Source organism: Eleutherodactylus coqui, chromosome 1, assembly GCF_035609145.1.
Source record: "Eleutherodactylus coqui strain aEleCoq1 chromosome 1, aEleCoq1.hap1, whole genome shotgun sequence".
NCBI classification, from domain to species: Eukaryota; Metazoa; Chordata; class Amphibia; order Anura; family Eleutherodactylidae; genus Eleutherodactylus; species Eleutherodactylus coqui.
The window spans coordinates 415,665,639-415,679,611 of record NC_089837.1 but is presented as its reverse complement, the minus strand read 5'-3'; the positions used below and the strand labels follow the sequence as shown (position 1 = coordinate 415,679,611).

The window sequence follows — 13,973 nt, the reverse complement described above, 5'->3', positions numbered from 1 at the left end:
ATCATTCTTCTCTGCCACAGCTGTAACAGCTGTGGCAGAGAAGAACGATGTTTGCCCATTGAATTCAATGGAGCCGACAATACAGCCGGCTCCATTGGAAGCAATGGGCTGCCGGCAAGCGTGGGATGAATTTTCGGGAAGGGCTTAAATATATAAGCCCTTCCCTGCAATTCATCCAGAAATTTGTAAAAATAAAAAAAATATATATACTCACCTTGTCCCGGCAGACGAAGTTCTCCTGAACTGCTCTCTGTAGTATTCAGCAGCCGGGGATTTAAAATCCCTGCCTGCTGAATGAGCTGCCTCTGATTGGTCACAGCCTGACCAATCAGAGGCAGCTCTCACTCACACCCATTCATGAATTCATGAATGGGTGAGTGAGTGCTGCCTCTGATTGGCTCAGCGCAGGGCCAATCAGGGGCAGCTCTCAGCTGTCATTCAACTCCGTCTGCCGGGACAAGGTAAGTATATATATATTTTTTATTTTTACACGTTTCTGGATGAATTGCAAGGAAGGGCTTATATATTTAAGCCCTTCCCGAAAATTCATCCCGCGATCGCCCGCAGCGCATTGCTTTCAATGCGCTGGACAGCTCCGGCCCGTTTCTATTGAAACGCGGCTAGGAGCAGTATTTTTGGGCGATTTTTCGGCCCTGGTCACACGATTTGCGGATGCGCATCCGTCATGCGATCCGCAAATCGCGGGAAAAAACGCCCGTGTGACTTAGGCCTAAGAATGAAAAAGTATATGGAAAAGATGCATGTTACAAATGCATGAATAAAAAAAACTCCACCTCAAGGCTTGAAAAAATACATGACATTCAGTAATTTTTTACCAGCCAAAAAAAAACAACCCTGTGTAGAGGAAACCTGGAGACAATGTGACTTGCAGCTATGCTATGTGTGGTTTCTATTAAGATATATTTAAAGGGCATATCAAGAAAAAATGATGCAGTGTTATGTCTAGTATAGAGGTCAGAGGAGATGATGCATGACTCAGAGATTCAATGAACACTAAATGTACAACTTAGTCACCATTCCTTCAGGTCCTTCACGAGACTTAACTTTATCAGTTTTTTTAAAGACCACAAAATCAAAGTTTGAAATAGAAGAGCAAATGCCTGAAAAGTCTTCACAGATATGAAAACTGCCAATGAAAAAAGACTGTTTAGTGTCAGCCAATAGGTTTTCCAAGATTTGCTAAATATAACAGGATCCACCAGAGGGAGTATGTTGACTAAGCAGATCCCGAAATCTCCATCTACTTGGAAATAGGCCTGAAGAACCCCAAATATATTTTCAGTGCAGGACCCCAGATTGGTTTCATTTTTTTAGATGATGCATAACATGTATAAAACATTCACTTGATAGTTGAAATTACAGGTTGTTCCTTTCAGAAAACATTATATGTAAGATAAGATAGCGTTAAGATGTAATATTTTTTAATCATATTTAAATGGATACCAACCTTTTTCCATATGTATCCTTTTTGCCTCATGCCCTGCTTCATGACCAGCAAGATCCCCTTCTTTTGGACCAGGTATGATGTTTGGAGACAAGCCCATCAACATCTGATTCATGGAGAGGCCATTTTGATGGATAGCTGGAAAAAAATTGAACTTTTTTAATCATTAAAGCAAACATTTCAGGGAAATGTTTCTAACTATTGTTTCACATTCCATTTTTTATCTTTAAACTAAATGTAATTCTGTAGAAATGGAACTTACATAAACAAATAACAGTCTTTCAATGATGGATGTCTTTACACAGAGAACAAACTTACCCAACATCCACATCACCAAACTAACCATCACCTCAATTAATCAACTAATGGACCAACTGTAACTGATAATTAGATCCAGGGATTAAAGTCAGCCAGACTTGATTATAGAATCCATTGAATCTATACCTCAATATATACTGAACTTTACTGTGAGAATGAGGTGGTTACTACAAAGGTTTTGTATTAACATCATGCAATAATCAAAGGAAATTCCAGTAGAGACAAGAAAAACATATCTATAAAGCTTTACAAGGTGAGTTATAACTCTTTGAAACAAACAAAGCTGCTTCTCCAAAAAGAGAAGGCTTGGAAGAATTGTAAAAAATCTCAAGAATAGGGAGCCATTGAAGATTACTCCAAGGTTGGAGTAACAAGCCATCAAGGAAGTGACAAAACAATCCAGAACAACATCTGAAAAACTCCAGGACTTTTTAGTTTCATTTATTTTCACTATTCATGGCTCCAACCATATGAGAGACTGCACTAAAGTTGCATTTATTGAAGAGCAGCAAGATGAAGAAGAAAGATGAAGACTAGTGATATTCAAGAACAACATCCATTCTCATCTTACACTAGCAAAATTCATGAATATATCTGGTATACTATTTTATACTAAAGAATCAAGTCTTTTTCGATTGATCTAGTCCAGTCAAAGATGCTGCTGCAGAACCTGAAGCGAGCAGCTTATATAATAAATCTGACCAAAGTGTCTGATTTAAATTAGTTCAAAAGAAAAGTTCTCAACTGATGCCAAAATATAGGACACATGCAATTAATGCTGCTAAAATGCTGCAATCAGTTCTTAAAACTTTAAAGGGAATATTCCACTATAAACAATTGCCACCCCTCTACAGGATAGGTGATAAAAGTATGATCATTGGGGATCCAACTGCTGGGACCACCAGGGATCAGGAGAACACAGTACTTCGAGTCTGCTAAGTGAATGGAGATACACAAGGGAACACTGTCCCATTCACAGTCTTTGGAGATACCCACTTGGTACGCTCATCTATCTTCTTTAGTCTCACAGAAGTGAATGAAGCGGTGGTCACACATGCACACCACTGTTCCATTCTCTTAAGGGACTCAGAGTGCACTGTTTTCCTGATCCCTGGAGGCCCAACAGATGGAAAACCAGGGAACATATATGTATCACCTATCCTGTAGACAAATGATAAATGTTTTTAGTGGAATAAGCCCTGTAAGGAGGGGGTTACTTTTTCACACGGATGATGTGGATTTACTTAGGCAACTTTCATGAAATATTATATCTATATGTATGTAGTAGCAGTAACAGGTCAGTGTGACAAATATGCAATAATAGAGGATTTCTAGAATAACACAAATGTTTTTTTCACAAATCGATATAACTCAAATGCTAATTTTTCTAAGAAATATAATTGAATTTATTTGTCTTCTACTGTACTACAAACATGAATGAAGCAATTGAAATGGTAGACAATGTAGCATTTGTTAAACAGTATGTAGCATTAAAAAAACCAGTGCCATTTATACTGTGTACAAACTCACAGCATGATAAAAAACTGTTACAGGACCAAAAATATTCATTAACCACAGGCTCATGACCACTGTACCCTCTAAGCCAGTGTTTCCCAACTCCAGTCCTCAAGACTCCCCAACAGGTCATGTTTTCAGGATTTCCATAGTAATGCAGAAGTGATGTATTTATTGTCGGTGCCTCAGACATTGCCACAAATGTTATTCCAATAGAATATCCTGAAAACATGATCTGCTGGAGTAAGAGGGGCCCTGAGGACAAGAGTTGGGTAACAGTGCTCTAAGCTATGGGCAGCAAACAGGTAGATCTGTTACCGGGCTTGTTGATGCTCATTAAAATGTCTTAACTCTTTCCTTTTCAGAGTGCACAACCTAAAGGAAATACTTCTCATGATCTTACACAATTAGATCACTAATATATATCAATCAGCCGTTACTGTAAAACCACAGCTACGTGACATAAATAATATTCAGTATATTGGCTATTGAATATAATCTCATGACAATGGCAACTGTCAAGAGGTGGGATATAATGGACAGTAAGTCAACAGTCAGTTTTTGAAGTTGATGTATTGGAAGCAGAAAAAATGGGCGAGAAAAAGCTTCTAGGCAAAAGGCAAAATTGTGATGGTTAGATGACTTGATCAGAGCATCTCCAAAACAGCAGGTTCTCTGTATGCATTGGTTAGTAACTACCAAACGTAGTCCAAGGGAGGAAAACCAGTGAACCAGTGACAGGGTCTCACTGATGCATGTGTGGAAAGAAGGCTAATCCTACAGAAGAGCTACTGTAGCACAAATTGCTGAAAACGTTTTTTTCTGGTTATGTTTGAAAGGCATCAGAACACACAGTGCATTGCAGAAAGCTGTGTGTAGGCTGTGTATTCCAAGTGTAGCAAATGGGAGTTGGGGATCAGCTTGCGTTCACGGTGGTTATATAATCTGACTCCCATTTGCTATACTACAAGTAACAATTGAATTGGTGGGTGATTGTGGTTCATGATGTCAGTCTGCAACAGGCTGGAGTGAGGGGCAGCTTGGTAGTTGCACTGCAACTCGGTCATGCTACAAACAAAGTTAGCTATTGGTGGGGGTTGTGGTCCCTGGTCCTGGAGGGTGGTACAGTATGTTACATAGTGCAGATATTTCCTAGTGGGTAGGAGCTCCATGAGTCAGGGTAAAGGTGAAATAATAAAACTCACTTTTGTTGCAGTTCCAGGTAAACAAGGCAACATCCAATACAGTCCAATTTCTGTACATCCAAATCTGGAGTTTGGTGACTGGAGATACCGCCCTCAATATAATGTGTCATATCTGGCACCCTTCTTCCTCTTTTCTCAGACTTAGGGATGAAACTGCCTCTGACCGTTCTTTATTCAGCTTTCTTGTTCTTTTCAGCTTTCTTACTCTGATATCTACACCTCTCCTTCACCACTGCACTAACTTAGTTACTTGCTTCTTCTAAACTCTAGCAACAACTACTGTTAACTGAACTGTCAAGAAATGGATGGGGCTATTCATGGACTCTGGGTCCTCCAATGAGCACAGGGCTTAGGGGCTAGACAGAGGTCTAGTCAGCCCTCTGGTTTAGACTTGATGGTCCTCCAATCACCAACTCCATTCTAGTACTTTTCTTAAGAGAAAATAACCATTTTATAGACATATGTACAGTACTTTTGTATTGACAACTTTGGGTCACTACAATTCTCCCCTTTGTTAATAGAAGTCGTCCTCAGCATTTGATTACATTTACTTTAAAGCAGGTTAAGCCACTTTAATTTTCTCAAGGTATGTATGCTTAAAGAACACAAATACAAATATGCATCAAGGTATGAATAAAATCACAATTGCCAGTTGTGGGGTGTGATGCCTATATCTACAGTTCCCAGCTGCAGGGTATAGACAAACATAAAGCAACATGAAAGCTCTGCAACAGCAGTGAATCTAGGTGGAACCCTGTGTCTCATGTAAGCAATGGGGCCCATTCAAAATGTTTCACCCCAGGGACTAACCATCTGGATCCTCATTAATGATCCAGCCAATACACAGTACCCAGCTTAAAAAAAAATAACCTGGATATGAAGGTTTTCAATAGATGACACACTCCAAAAAATGAGGGAGGTACCAATAACTTTGCTTTACTTTTTCTTAAGACGAGTTTTCCTGTAACATTTCAAAGATTATTATATAACATTTCTATGCAAATAGAAGAAAAAACACTAGTTACAATGGCATTAAGGCCCCAAAGTACAATACTAATTAGGTTTATAGTGGCACTCAGGGTGGCTCCACACGAGCGTGTTTTTGTGCATGCATACGCGCGCACAAAAACACGCATCTATTACAACACATACATTCCCTATGGTGTGCTCACATGTCCGTGTTTTACAGGTGCATGCCTGTAAAGATAGGACATGCGTGCACAATAGGAAACGCATTGCCTTTAATAGAGCCACGGCTCTATTGAAGGCAATGTAAGGACCTTCACACCTGCATGTTTTTGCACGTATAGGGGTGCGCACCTATGTACGCACAAAAACATGCTCATGTGAAGCCACCCTTAGGCCCGAAAACACAATATTAATTCAAAATTTACATTGCAGAAAGGTTTAAAGTAGAGAAAAGCAAGAAGCCTTTTCCTGAGGCAGACAGACATTATTGTAGGTACTTCTTTTTTTTTTCCTTGGGTGCAGCTCAGGCACACAGACCATAATAAATGTTCTGCACCAGGATGTTGAAGGTTCACATGAGAATACTGGTTAAGGTTCAAGCGACGGCATAACAGCAGGGGCAGGCATGGGTTCTGGGGGCGTGAGCAGTGTGGGTGGTATGGGCCAACATGCTCTAGATCCTGGCCTAGGTGGTGGAGGTGGTTTGGCTAGCAGTTCGGTTGTAGCAAATGGGCAATTGCGTGGATGCACTACACCTGCATCCAGGAGACCCTTTTTCCCTACATACTGGTGTAATATATGATCTTGCCCACCTGGAAGTTGTGAGGATATTCTGATAGGTCAACAATCTTTACTAACCTCTGGTTGACCAATACTACCTCCCTTATGTCTGTCTGCTTAATGAGTCCAGAGCCCCACTGCACAAAAAAGTGTGTCACCATACCCTGTACATTCTGAACTGTGATGTCCTCTGCAACAGTTAATCATTGGAAGAAGGCAGCTCCCTTCTTTTGCTTCATCCATTGTCGCTCTGTGAAGGATGCCCTTGGTGTTGGTATTTGCTTTCACTGGGGCATGACTTCCTTCGTCGGCCTTTGCATTTGCTGTGGCATGACTTCCTAGGCGGGCCTTGATGCAGGCTGGGAATCATTGTTGTTGGGTGTTGGATGAACTAGGAGAAGAGCGACATCGGGATGTGGGGGCAGTGGGGTTTACTCTCAGCGATAAATACAGTCTGGAAGCAGAGGAAGCGGTAAAAGTTCAGCTGGGTGCACCACCAAGTAAGGCCTCAGATAGTCCAGCAGGTCATGGACCGTGGATAGCTACGCCTGTGGTACCCTGACCCACAGTAGTTATTCAGGCATGGGTGTTTGGGCCACGGCAGTGGCGTTCGGCTGGGCCTCTGCATATGGTTAGACATCAGCATCAAGTTCGGGCTCATCCGTTGGCCAGGTTGTGGTGGTGGGCACCGTGGTGGGTCCATATTGCTCCAACAAGAGCTCTTGGAGCTCATGCTCATCCCTGAATAGCCATTGCGAGTTCTGTGGAGGGTATCTTGCTGTTCTACCATGTGCCGCCATAGTGGTATCAGTGCAGCATAGTGGAATAGATTTGTTCGCTTTAACTTCTTCCTCACTGCTGTGCATTTCCTGTGTGGCTTTAGAACCAAATAGCGAGGTATGCACACCTGGATTGGTCTTCTTGTTCTGCACATAGCTTGTTTTGCAAGTGGCTGCCTCCTCCTTTATTTGTTTGTCTCAGTGCAATTTTGGGGAGCTATGGCACAGTAATATTTAGAAGACTGGTTTCTAAGCGCCATTACATTAGTAACATTGCAGATATATAGCAAACAGTCTTTTATCATCTCATTCATAGTAATGCTGTACATTTTTATCAAATAATAAATATTCTGTTCTTCTACTATGCTTAAAACACTGCATGGATCTGCCACAGAAAATTCTTTCTGAAAATGGCTGATTAACCCTCCAGGGGTTATGATACAAGCAGAGTCTGTACTTAAAGGGGTTTTGTCATAAAAAAATTCTATACTCATGTATTGTTCCCCAGGCACACTCCTTACCACATCTTCTCCTCACTGATTTTAACCAGTCCCTTGTGTCAGCTCAACGCATGCTGGCCAGCTTGTTATGGAGCCTGCATTCTCCATATACTACTCTTCCTGCAGGTCAGTGAAGGTCACGTCCCTGTGACGTAGTGTTACCTGGCTAGGAAGGAATGCTGATCTATTGCAGAGACAGCAGGCATGGGCAGTTTCTGCAATAGCTCGGCACTCTCTGTCAGACTGTGATTAGTGTACATTAGTGACATAGCGTACATTGAAGGAAGGAGACTGCCTGTGAATGCACATAATGTCACAGGAAGCAGAAGAATCAGCCAGCTGGAGGTGAGGTGACCCAGGAGGACTGTAATAGCCGTGAGAAGATCAGTGAGGAGAAGATCTCGTAAGTAGACTGACGGGGAAAGAATAGGTGAGTATAGAATTTTTTCAAAGGACAGAACCCTTTAAGGCATAGAGGATTTGATCCTGTTCGCTTTTAAGGCACAGGGGCTACAATCCTGTTTGTGATGTCAACATCCAATACAGTCCATTTTCTGTACATCTGAAACCAGAGTTTTATGACTGGAGATACCACCCTCAGTATAATTTCCTCAGGTTTAGGGATGGAACTGTCTCTGGCTGTTCTTTGTCCAGCTTTCTTGTTCTTCTATCTACACCTCCCCTTCACCGCTGCATTAAAACTTACTAACACTCGCTATAACTAATTTCCTTTTATTTGTGACAAGAATTGAGTGTTTTGATAAAACATACAGACTATTCACCTCAATCAAATAAGAAAGACAAAAGAAACTCCCCTTAATTTTTTTGTAGTAAAGATAGAGAAAGAATTGACTGTGGAGCAAAACCCAGTGGAAGTGATGAACCAATCAAGGTTCTGGAATTGTGGAGGTGCCGCCTGCCAGTGACGCTCCCCATTGGTGGTTGTGAATGTGATAAGAAGAAAGAGATAAAAAGCTGGTGATGTGGGCACAATACTCTAAGCTTGGTGAAAGCTGAAAGTCACTACCGTATCCATGACTTTCAGCTTTTATTAAGCTTAGAGTGTTGCGTCTATATCTTTTTATCTCTTTTTCCTTGTTAATTTTGTAGTGTTAGCTATTAAGCTCTTCCATATCTGGGTTAATTTAAAAAAAGCCATGTACTTTATAATGGCTGAATCATTACTGAGGATCCAGATGGTTAGTCTGCAAGTAAAAATTTTTTGAATGGGCCCTACAGCTTGCGTGAGACCGAAGGTTCCACCCTGACTCACTGCTGTTCTACAACTTTAATGTTGGTTTGTGTAAGTCTACACCTGCAGATGGGAATTGTAGCCATAGGTAGCACACCTCAGGCAAAGTTCAATACAGTTCAATTTCTGTACATCCAAATCCAGAGTTTGGTGACTGGAGATACCGTCCTCAGTATAATACATCATATCTGGCACCTTTCCTCCTCTTTCCTCAGAGTTAGGAATGGAACCATCTCTGGCTGTTCTTTATCCAGCTTTCTTGTTCTTTTTATCTTTCTTACTCTTCTATCCACACCTCTCCTTCACCACTGCACTAACTAGTTTCTTGCGTCTTCTAAACTCTAGCTATAACAGCTGTTAACTGAACTTTCAAGAAATGGGTGGGGCTATCAATGGACTCTGGGCCCTCTAGCCCATAAGCATAGGGCTTAGGGGCTTGACAGAGGTGTAGTCTACCCTCCGATTTAGACCTGATGGTCCTCCAATCACCAACTTCATTCTACTACTTTTCTTAATGGAACATAATCATTTTATAGACATATGTACAGTACTTTTGTAGTGACAACTTTGGGTCACTACACATGCTGACCCCTGTTTACTGCAGAAAGTGACTACAATGAGCACATGATCAAAGGACCAAGAAAAAATGTAAATAGGTGGTCTAGTCTGAAGAATCAAATTTTCTTTTACATTATGTGGATGGTCAGGTCATGTGTGTCACATACCTGAAAAATAATGGCACCAGGATGCTCTATGGGAAGAAGGCAAGCTGTCCAAAGCAGTGTGATACTCAGGGTAATGTTCTCCTGGGAAACCTTGTCCTGGCATTCAATGCAGATGTTACTTTGAGATGCACAGATGTAGCAAACTTTAACTTGATATTTAATGTGTTATGTACCTGCTATCTAAACAATGCTGCAGAACAAGTACACCCTACTATCATGGCAACAGTGTTCCCTAATAGCAGTGGCATGTTTCTGCAGGATAATGTACCCTGCTACACTGAAAAAATTGTTCAGGAATGGTTTGAGGACATGACAGTGTTCAAAATGTTGGCTTAGCCTCCAAATTCTCCAGATCTCAATTTGATTAGGCATCTGTGGAATGTGCTGCAAAAACATTGAATATACTGCATGCAAGCCCCACTTCACAACCTGCAACACTGTGAAAGGAGCTGATGCTAATTGTCTTGGTGTCAGATATTAGAGGACACCTTCAGAGCACTTGTTGAGTCCATGCTATGAGAGGTCAGAGCTATATTAGCAGCATAAGGGGAACTACACAATATTAAGCAGGTAGTTTTAACATTATGACTGATCAGTGTATACAGTACCAGTCAAATGTTTGGACAAAACTTTTTATTCCATGGTTTCACTACTTCTTTTTTTATTTTCTATATTGTAAATTCATATTAAAGACATGAAAACTATGAAATAACACATGGAATTAAGTAATAATCAAAGAAGTGTAATACAAACTAAAATATATTTTAGATTTTAGATTCTTCGAAGTAGCCCCCTTTTGCTTTGATAACAACTTTGCACACTCTTGTATTCTTTCATTCAACTTCATGAGGTAGTCAGCTGGAATGGATAGGCAACAGTCTTGAAGGAGTTCCCAGAGCTGCTGAGCACTTGTTGGCTGCTTTTCCTTCACTCTGAGGTCCAACTCATCCCAAACAATTGCAATTGGGTTTAAGTCAGATGATTGTGGGGCCCATGCCATCTGATGCAGCACTCCATCATACTTCATCTTGTTCAAATAGCCCTTACATAGCTTGAGGAGGTATTTAGGGGTCACTGTCCTGCTGAAAAATAAATCATAGCCCCACTAAGCGCTAACCAGATGGGGTGGTCTTTCACTGCAGAATGCTGTGGTAGCCATGTTAGTTAAGTGTGCCTTAAATTTTCAATAAAATACCAACAGTGTGAGCAGAAGAGCACCACCACACCATCTTGCATGCTTTACGGGTAGAACCATAAATATAAGAGACATCCGCTCACCTTTTCTGTGTCTCACAAGGACATGGCGGTTGGAATCTGAAATCTCAAATTTGAGCTTACTAGAACAAAGCACAGATTTCCACTGATCTAATTTACATTCCCTGTGCTTCTTGGCCAAATCAATTAACTTCTTCTTGCTGTTGTTGTTCCCTAGTAGTGACTTCTTTGCAGCACTTCCACCTTAAAGACCTGATTCTCACAGTCTCTTCTGAACAGTTGATGTTAAGTTGTGTCTGGTACTTGATCTCTGTAAAGCATTTATGTGGTCTCTAATCTGAAGGTGCTGTTAACTTGTATTTTCGAAGCTGTAACTCTAATGAAGTTATCTTCTGCAGCAGAGGTAACTTCGGTGATCCTGAGGTGGTGCTCAGGAGAGCCAGTTTCATCACTGCGATTGATGATTTTCATGACTGCACTTGAGGATACCTTCTAAGTGTTTGAAATTTTCCGGACTGACTGATCTCTATGTCTTAAAGTAATGTTAGGCTGTTGATTCTCTTTACTTAGTTGAGTTGTTGTGGATTAAAACAGCAGTTGAATGGAGCTAACCTTACCTCTACATCACACAATTGATAGTCTCAATACACATTAGGGCCTCGGTCACACGGGCGTTTTTCCCCGCGATTTGCGGATTGCATGACGGATGCGCATCCGCAAATCGCGTGACCGGGGTCGAAAAATCGCCCGAAAAATCTGCTCCTAGCCGCGTTTCATTAGAAACGGGCCGCAGCAGTGCAGCGCTGTCCAGCGCATTGAATTCAATGGAGCCGGCAATACAGCCGGCTCCATTGAAAGCAATGGGCTGCAGGCGATCTCACGATGAATTTTCGGGAAGGGCTTAAAAATATAAGCCCTTCCCTGAAATTCATCCAGAAATGTGTAAAAAGTAAACAAAAAAATATATACTCTCCTTGTCCCGGCAGACGGAGTTCAGCCGCGGCCGGCCGGCAGTTCTTCTGAACTGCTGTGAGTAGTATTCAGCAGCCGGGGATTTAAAATCCCCGCCTGCTGAATGAGCTGCCTCTGATTGGTCACAGCCTCACCAATCAGAGGCAGCTCTCACTCACCCATTCATGAATTCATGAATGGGTGAGTGAGTGCTGCCTCTGATTGGCTCAGCGCAGGGACCAATCAAGGGCAGCTCTCAGCTGTCATTCAAGAGCTCATGAAGCTGATTGAGAGAATGCTAAGAGTGTGCAAAGCTATTATCAAAGCAAAGGGGGGCTATTTTGAAGACACTAAAGTAACAAACATTCTGTTTTTACACTTTTTCTTACTACTTAACTTCATATGTGTTCCTTCATAGTTTTCATGTCTTTAGTATGAATCTACAACGTGAAAAAGTAAAAAAAAGAAAAACAATGGAATGAAAAGGTGTGTCCGAAGTTTTGACTGCTACTATATATCTTTTTTTTACTTTTCACATTGTAGATGTTGTGTGTAGATTTTACTATATATATATATATATATATATATATATATATATATATATATAATTTCTTAGCATCATATTATCACTTATCCATAGTGGGATAGCAAGTGGTAGGAGACAGATGGAATGGAGCACCATGCACCTCGGGAAGACATAAAAGACTGCCCTTCTATGTGCTGTATAGTATATTGCTGATTTAAAAGATTCCCTTTGTAGTGCTAAATGTAAAATGAATAAGATTGCTTGTTTACTTTGGAAATGTATAGAAGTATATGACATACGAATTCTATCCGATGAACTTTCAGTCCGTGCTGGAGAACTAGAAACACTACTGCTTCTGTGAGATGAAGGGTGGCTGCCCGGTCTTCGGCCATCTTCCAGAGAAGGTGCAGGGGATGGACTATCTGGAACACGTTCCTAAATGTTACATAAGTAAAAAACAACTAATTAATTTATATGATCAACATGGATTTTATAAAATTAGAATTTTATGTAAATGTATTATTAATAAAATAAGCTTTATATAATTAAGAGTATTTTCCTTCTAACGGCTTAAACATTAACAAATATACTTACAGATTTCCCAGACTTTGCTTTAAGTCATTATGCAAATCATGTGTTTTATGCTGGCTTTTAAATAAATTCAATATTTATTAGAAAGCCTTGAAATATTTGTACATTTGCTGCGGGAAGAATAGACTGCAGTGTTTTACGGTGCCATTTTGTAGATTTTTCGATTTTTATGGTTAATAAGGTCATAAAATATATGGAGTAATATTTGGCGTAATCCTTTCAATTGCAACAAAATAAAACATTGTAAAAAGCATTAAAATATCCCCCTCCATGTCTTCAGCATGTACGGGTCATGGCAATCATACACAGAGTGATTCATGGCTGTCAAGCTTGGCTATCCCAGCCTGTTACAGCTCCTCTGCCATTCACCCATCTCATATATCTAAACATTCTATTACAAAAGGACATCTAATGCTCATCTCATTTCAGAAAGGGCAGATTCAAAAAATCTCTCAGCATGAGGCCAAGGCAGCTACATAATACAACCCATAAAACCATGTATAGTTCTCAAAATGTAATTTCAGACAGGTTGACCTAAGGTACCACTTTCTTAGTATCATTTTAAAGCTATTTATAATCGCTATAATCTGAATAATATTTTCCATTCTGACAATAAAAGTACCCTTTTTATTTATTCATCTTTTCATGTAGCAATCTTATTCAAATCTTTATATGTGCACACAATGCATTCATGTCAATTCAAAAGTCTCTTCAAGCAGTGTCTTAACAAAACAGAAAAAGGAACGGTACAAAATGTAATAAAGGATATTTCCAAGTGTTATAGAACCTACCGCAATATATAGAATGCATATTTCATAGTTGGCATGTCATACTAGAAGGCGGCCTTTAACTGCAAAAATGTCAAATCTGTTTCAAGTGATTCTTTAATTCTCATAAACATTTTTTTCTTAATAAAATCTCAGATTTTTGCGTGCTTGGTTTTTTTTATACACTTAGTTTTACGTTTTCTTTTCTTAAGCATATAGTATCTTCATGGTAGAGCTTATAAAGCATAATGTAGCATGTAATAAGTGTAAAAAGTATTAAACCATCTAACGTATTCGACCACAGAAGGAACTGCTGCTATGGCCATTGTAACTCCTGCTATGGGGCCCACTCTTGCAGGGCGGACTAGGCTACCCAGCACACAATGTAGAATTTGAATCCTGACTACTGGCAAAA

The 13,973-nt window shown here is 40.3% G+C and overlaps 1 protein-coding gene across 11 annotated transcripts in view; it reads right to left on the bottom strand.

Moving 5' to 3' along the window:
- DACH1 (dachshund family transcription factor 1) overlaps positions 1-13,973 on the bottom strand; it is a 326,316-nt gene that overhangs the window by 81,640 nt on the left and 230,703 nt on the right. For 6 of the 11 annotated variants that reach the window (XM_066581217.1, XM_066581243.1, XM_066581271.1 and 3 more), the window contains 3 exons: positions 12,470-12,635; positions 9,509-9,604; positions 1,469-1,603 (listed from right to left, as the gene is read on the bottom strand). In XM_066581217.1, coding sequence (XP_066437314.1) covers positions 1,469-1,603; positions 9,509-9,604; positions 12,470-12,635 — 397 coding nt within the window. The remainder of the gene's footprint in view (positions 1-1,468; positions 1,604-9,508; positions 9,605-12,469; positions 12,636-13,973) is intronic. The other 5 variants (XM_066581263.1, XM_066581277.1, XM_066581296.1 and 2 more) reach the window with 3 other exon arrangements.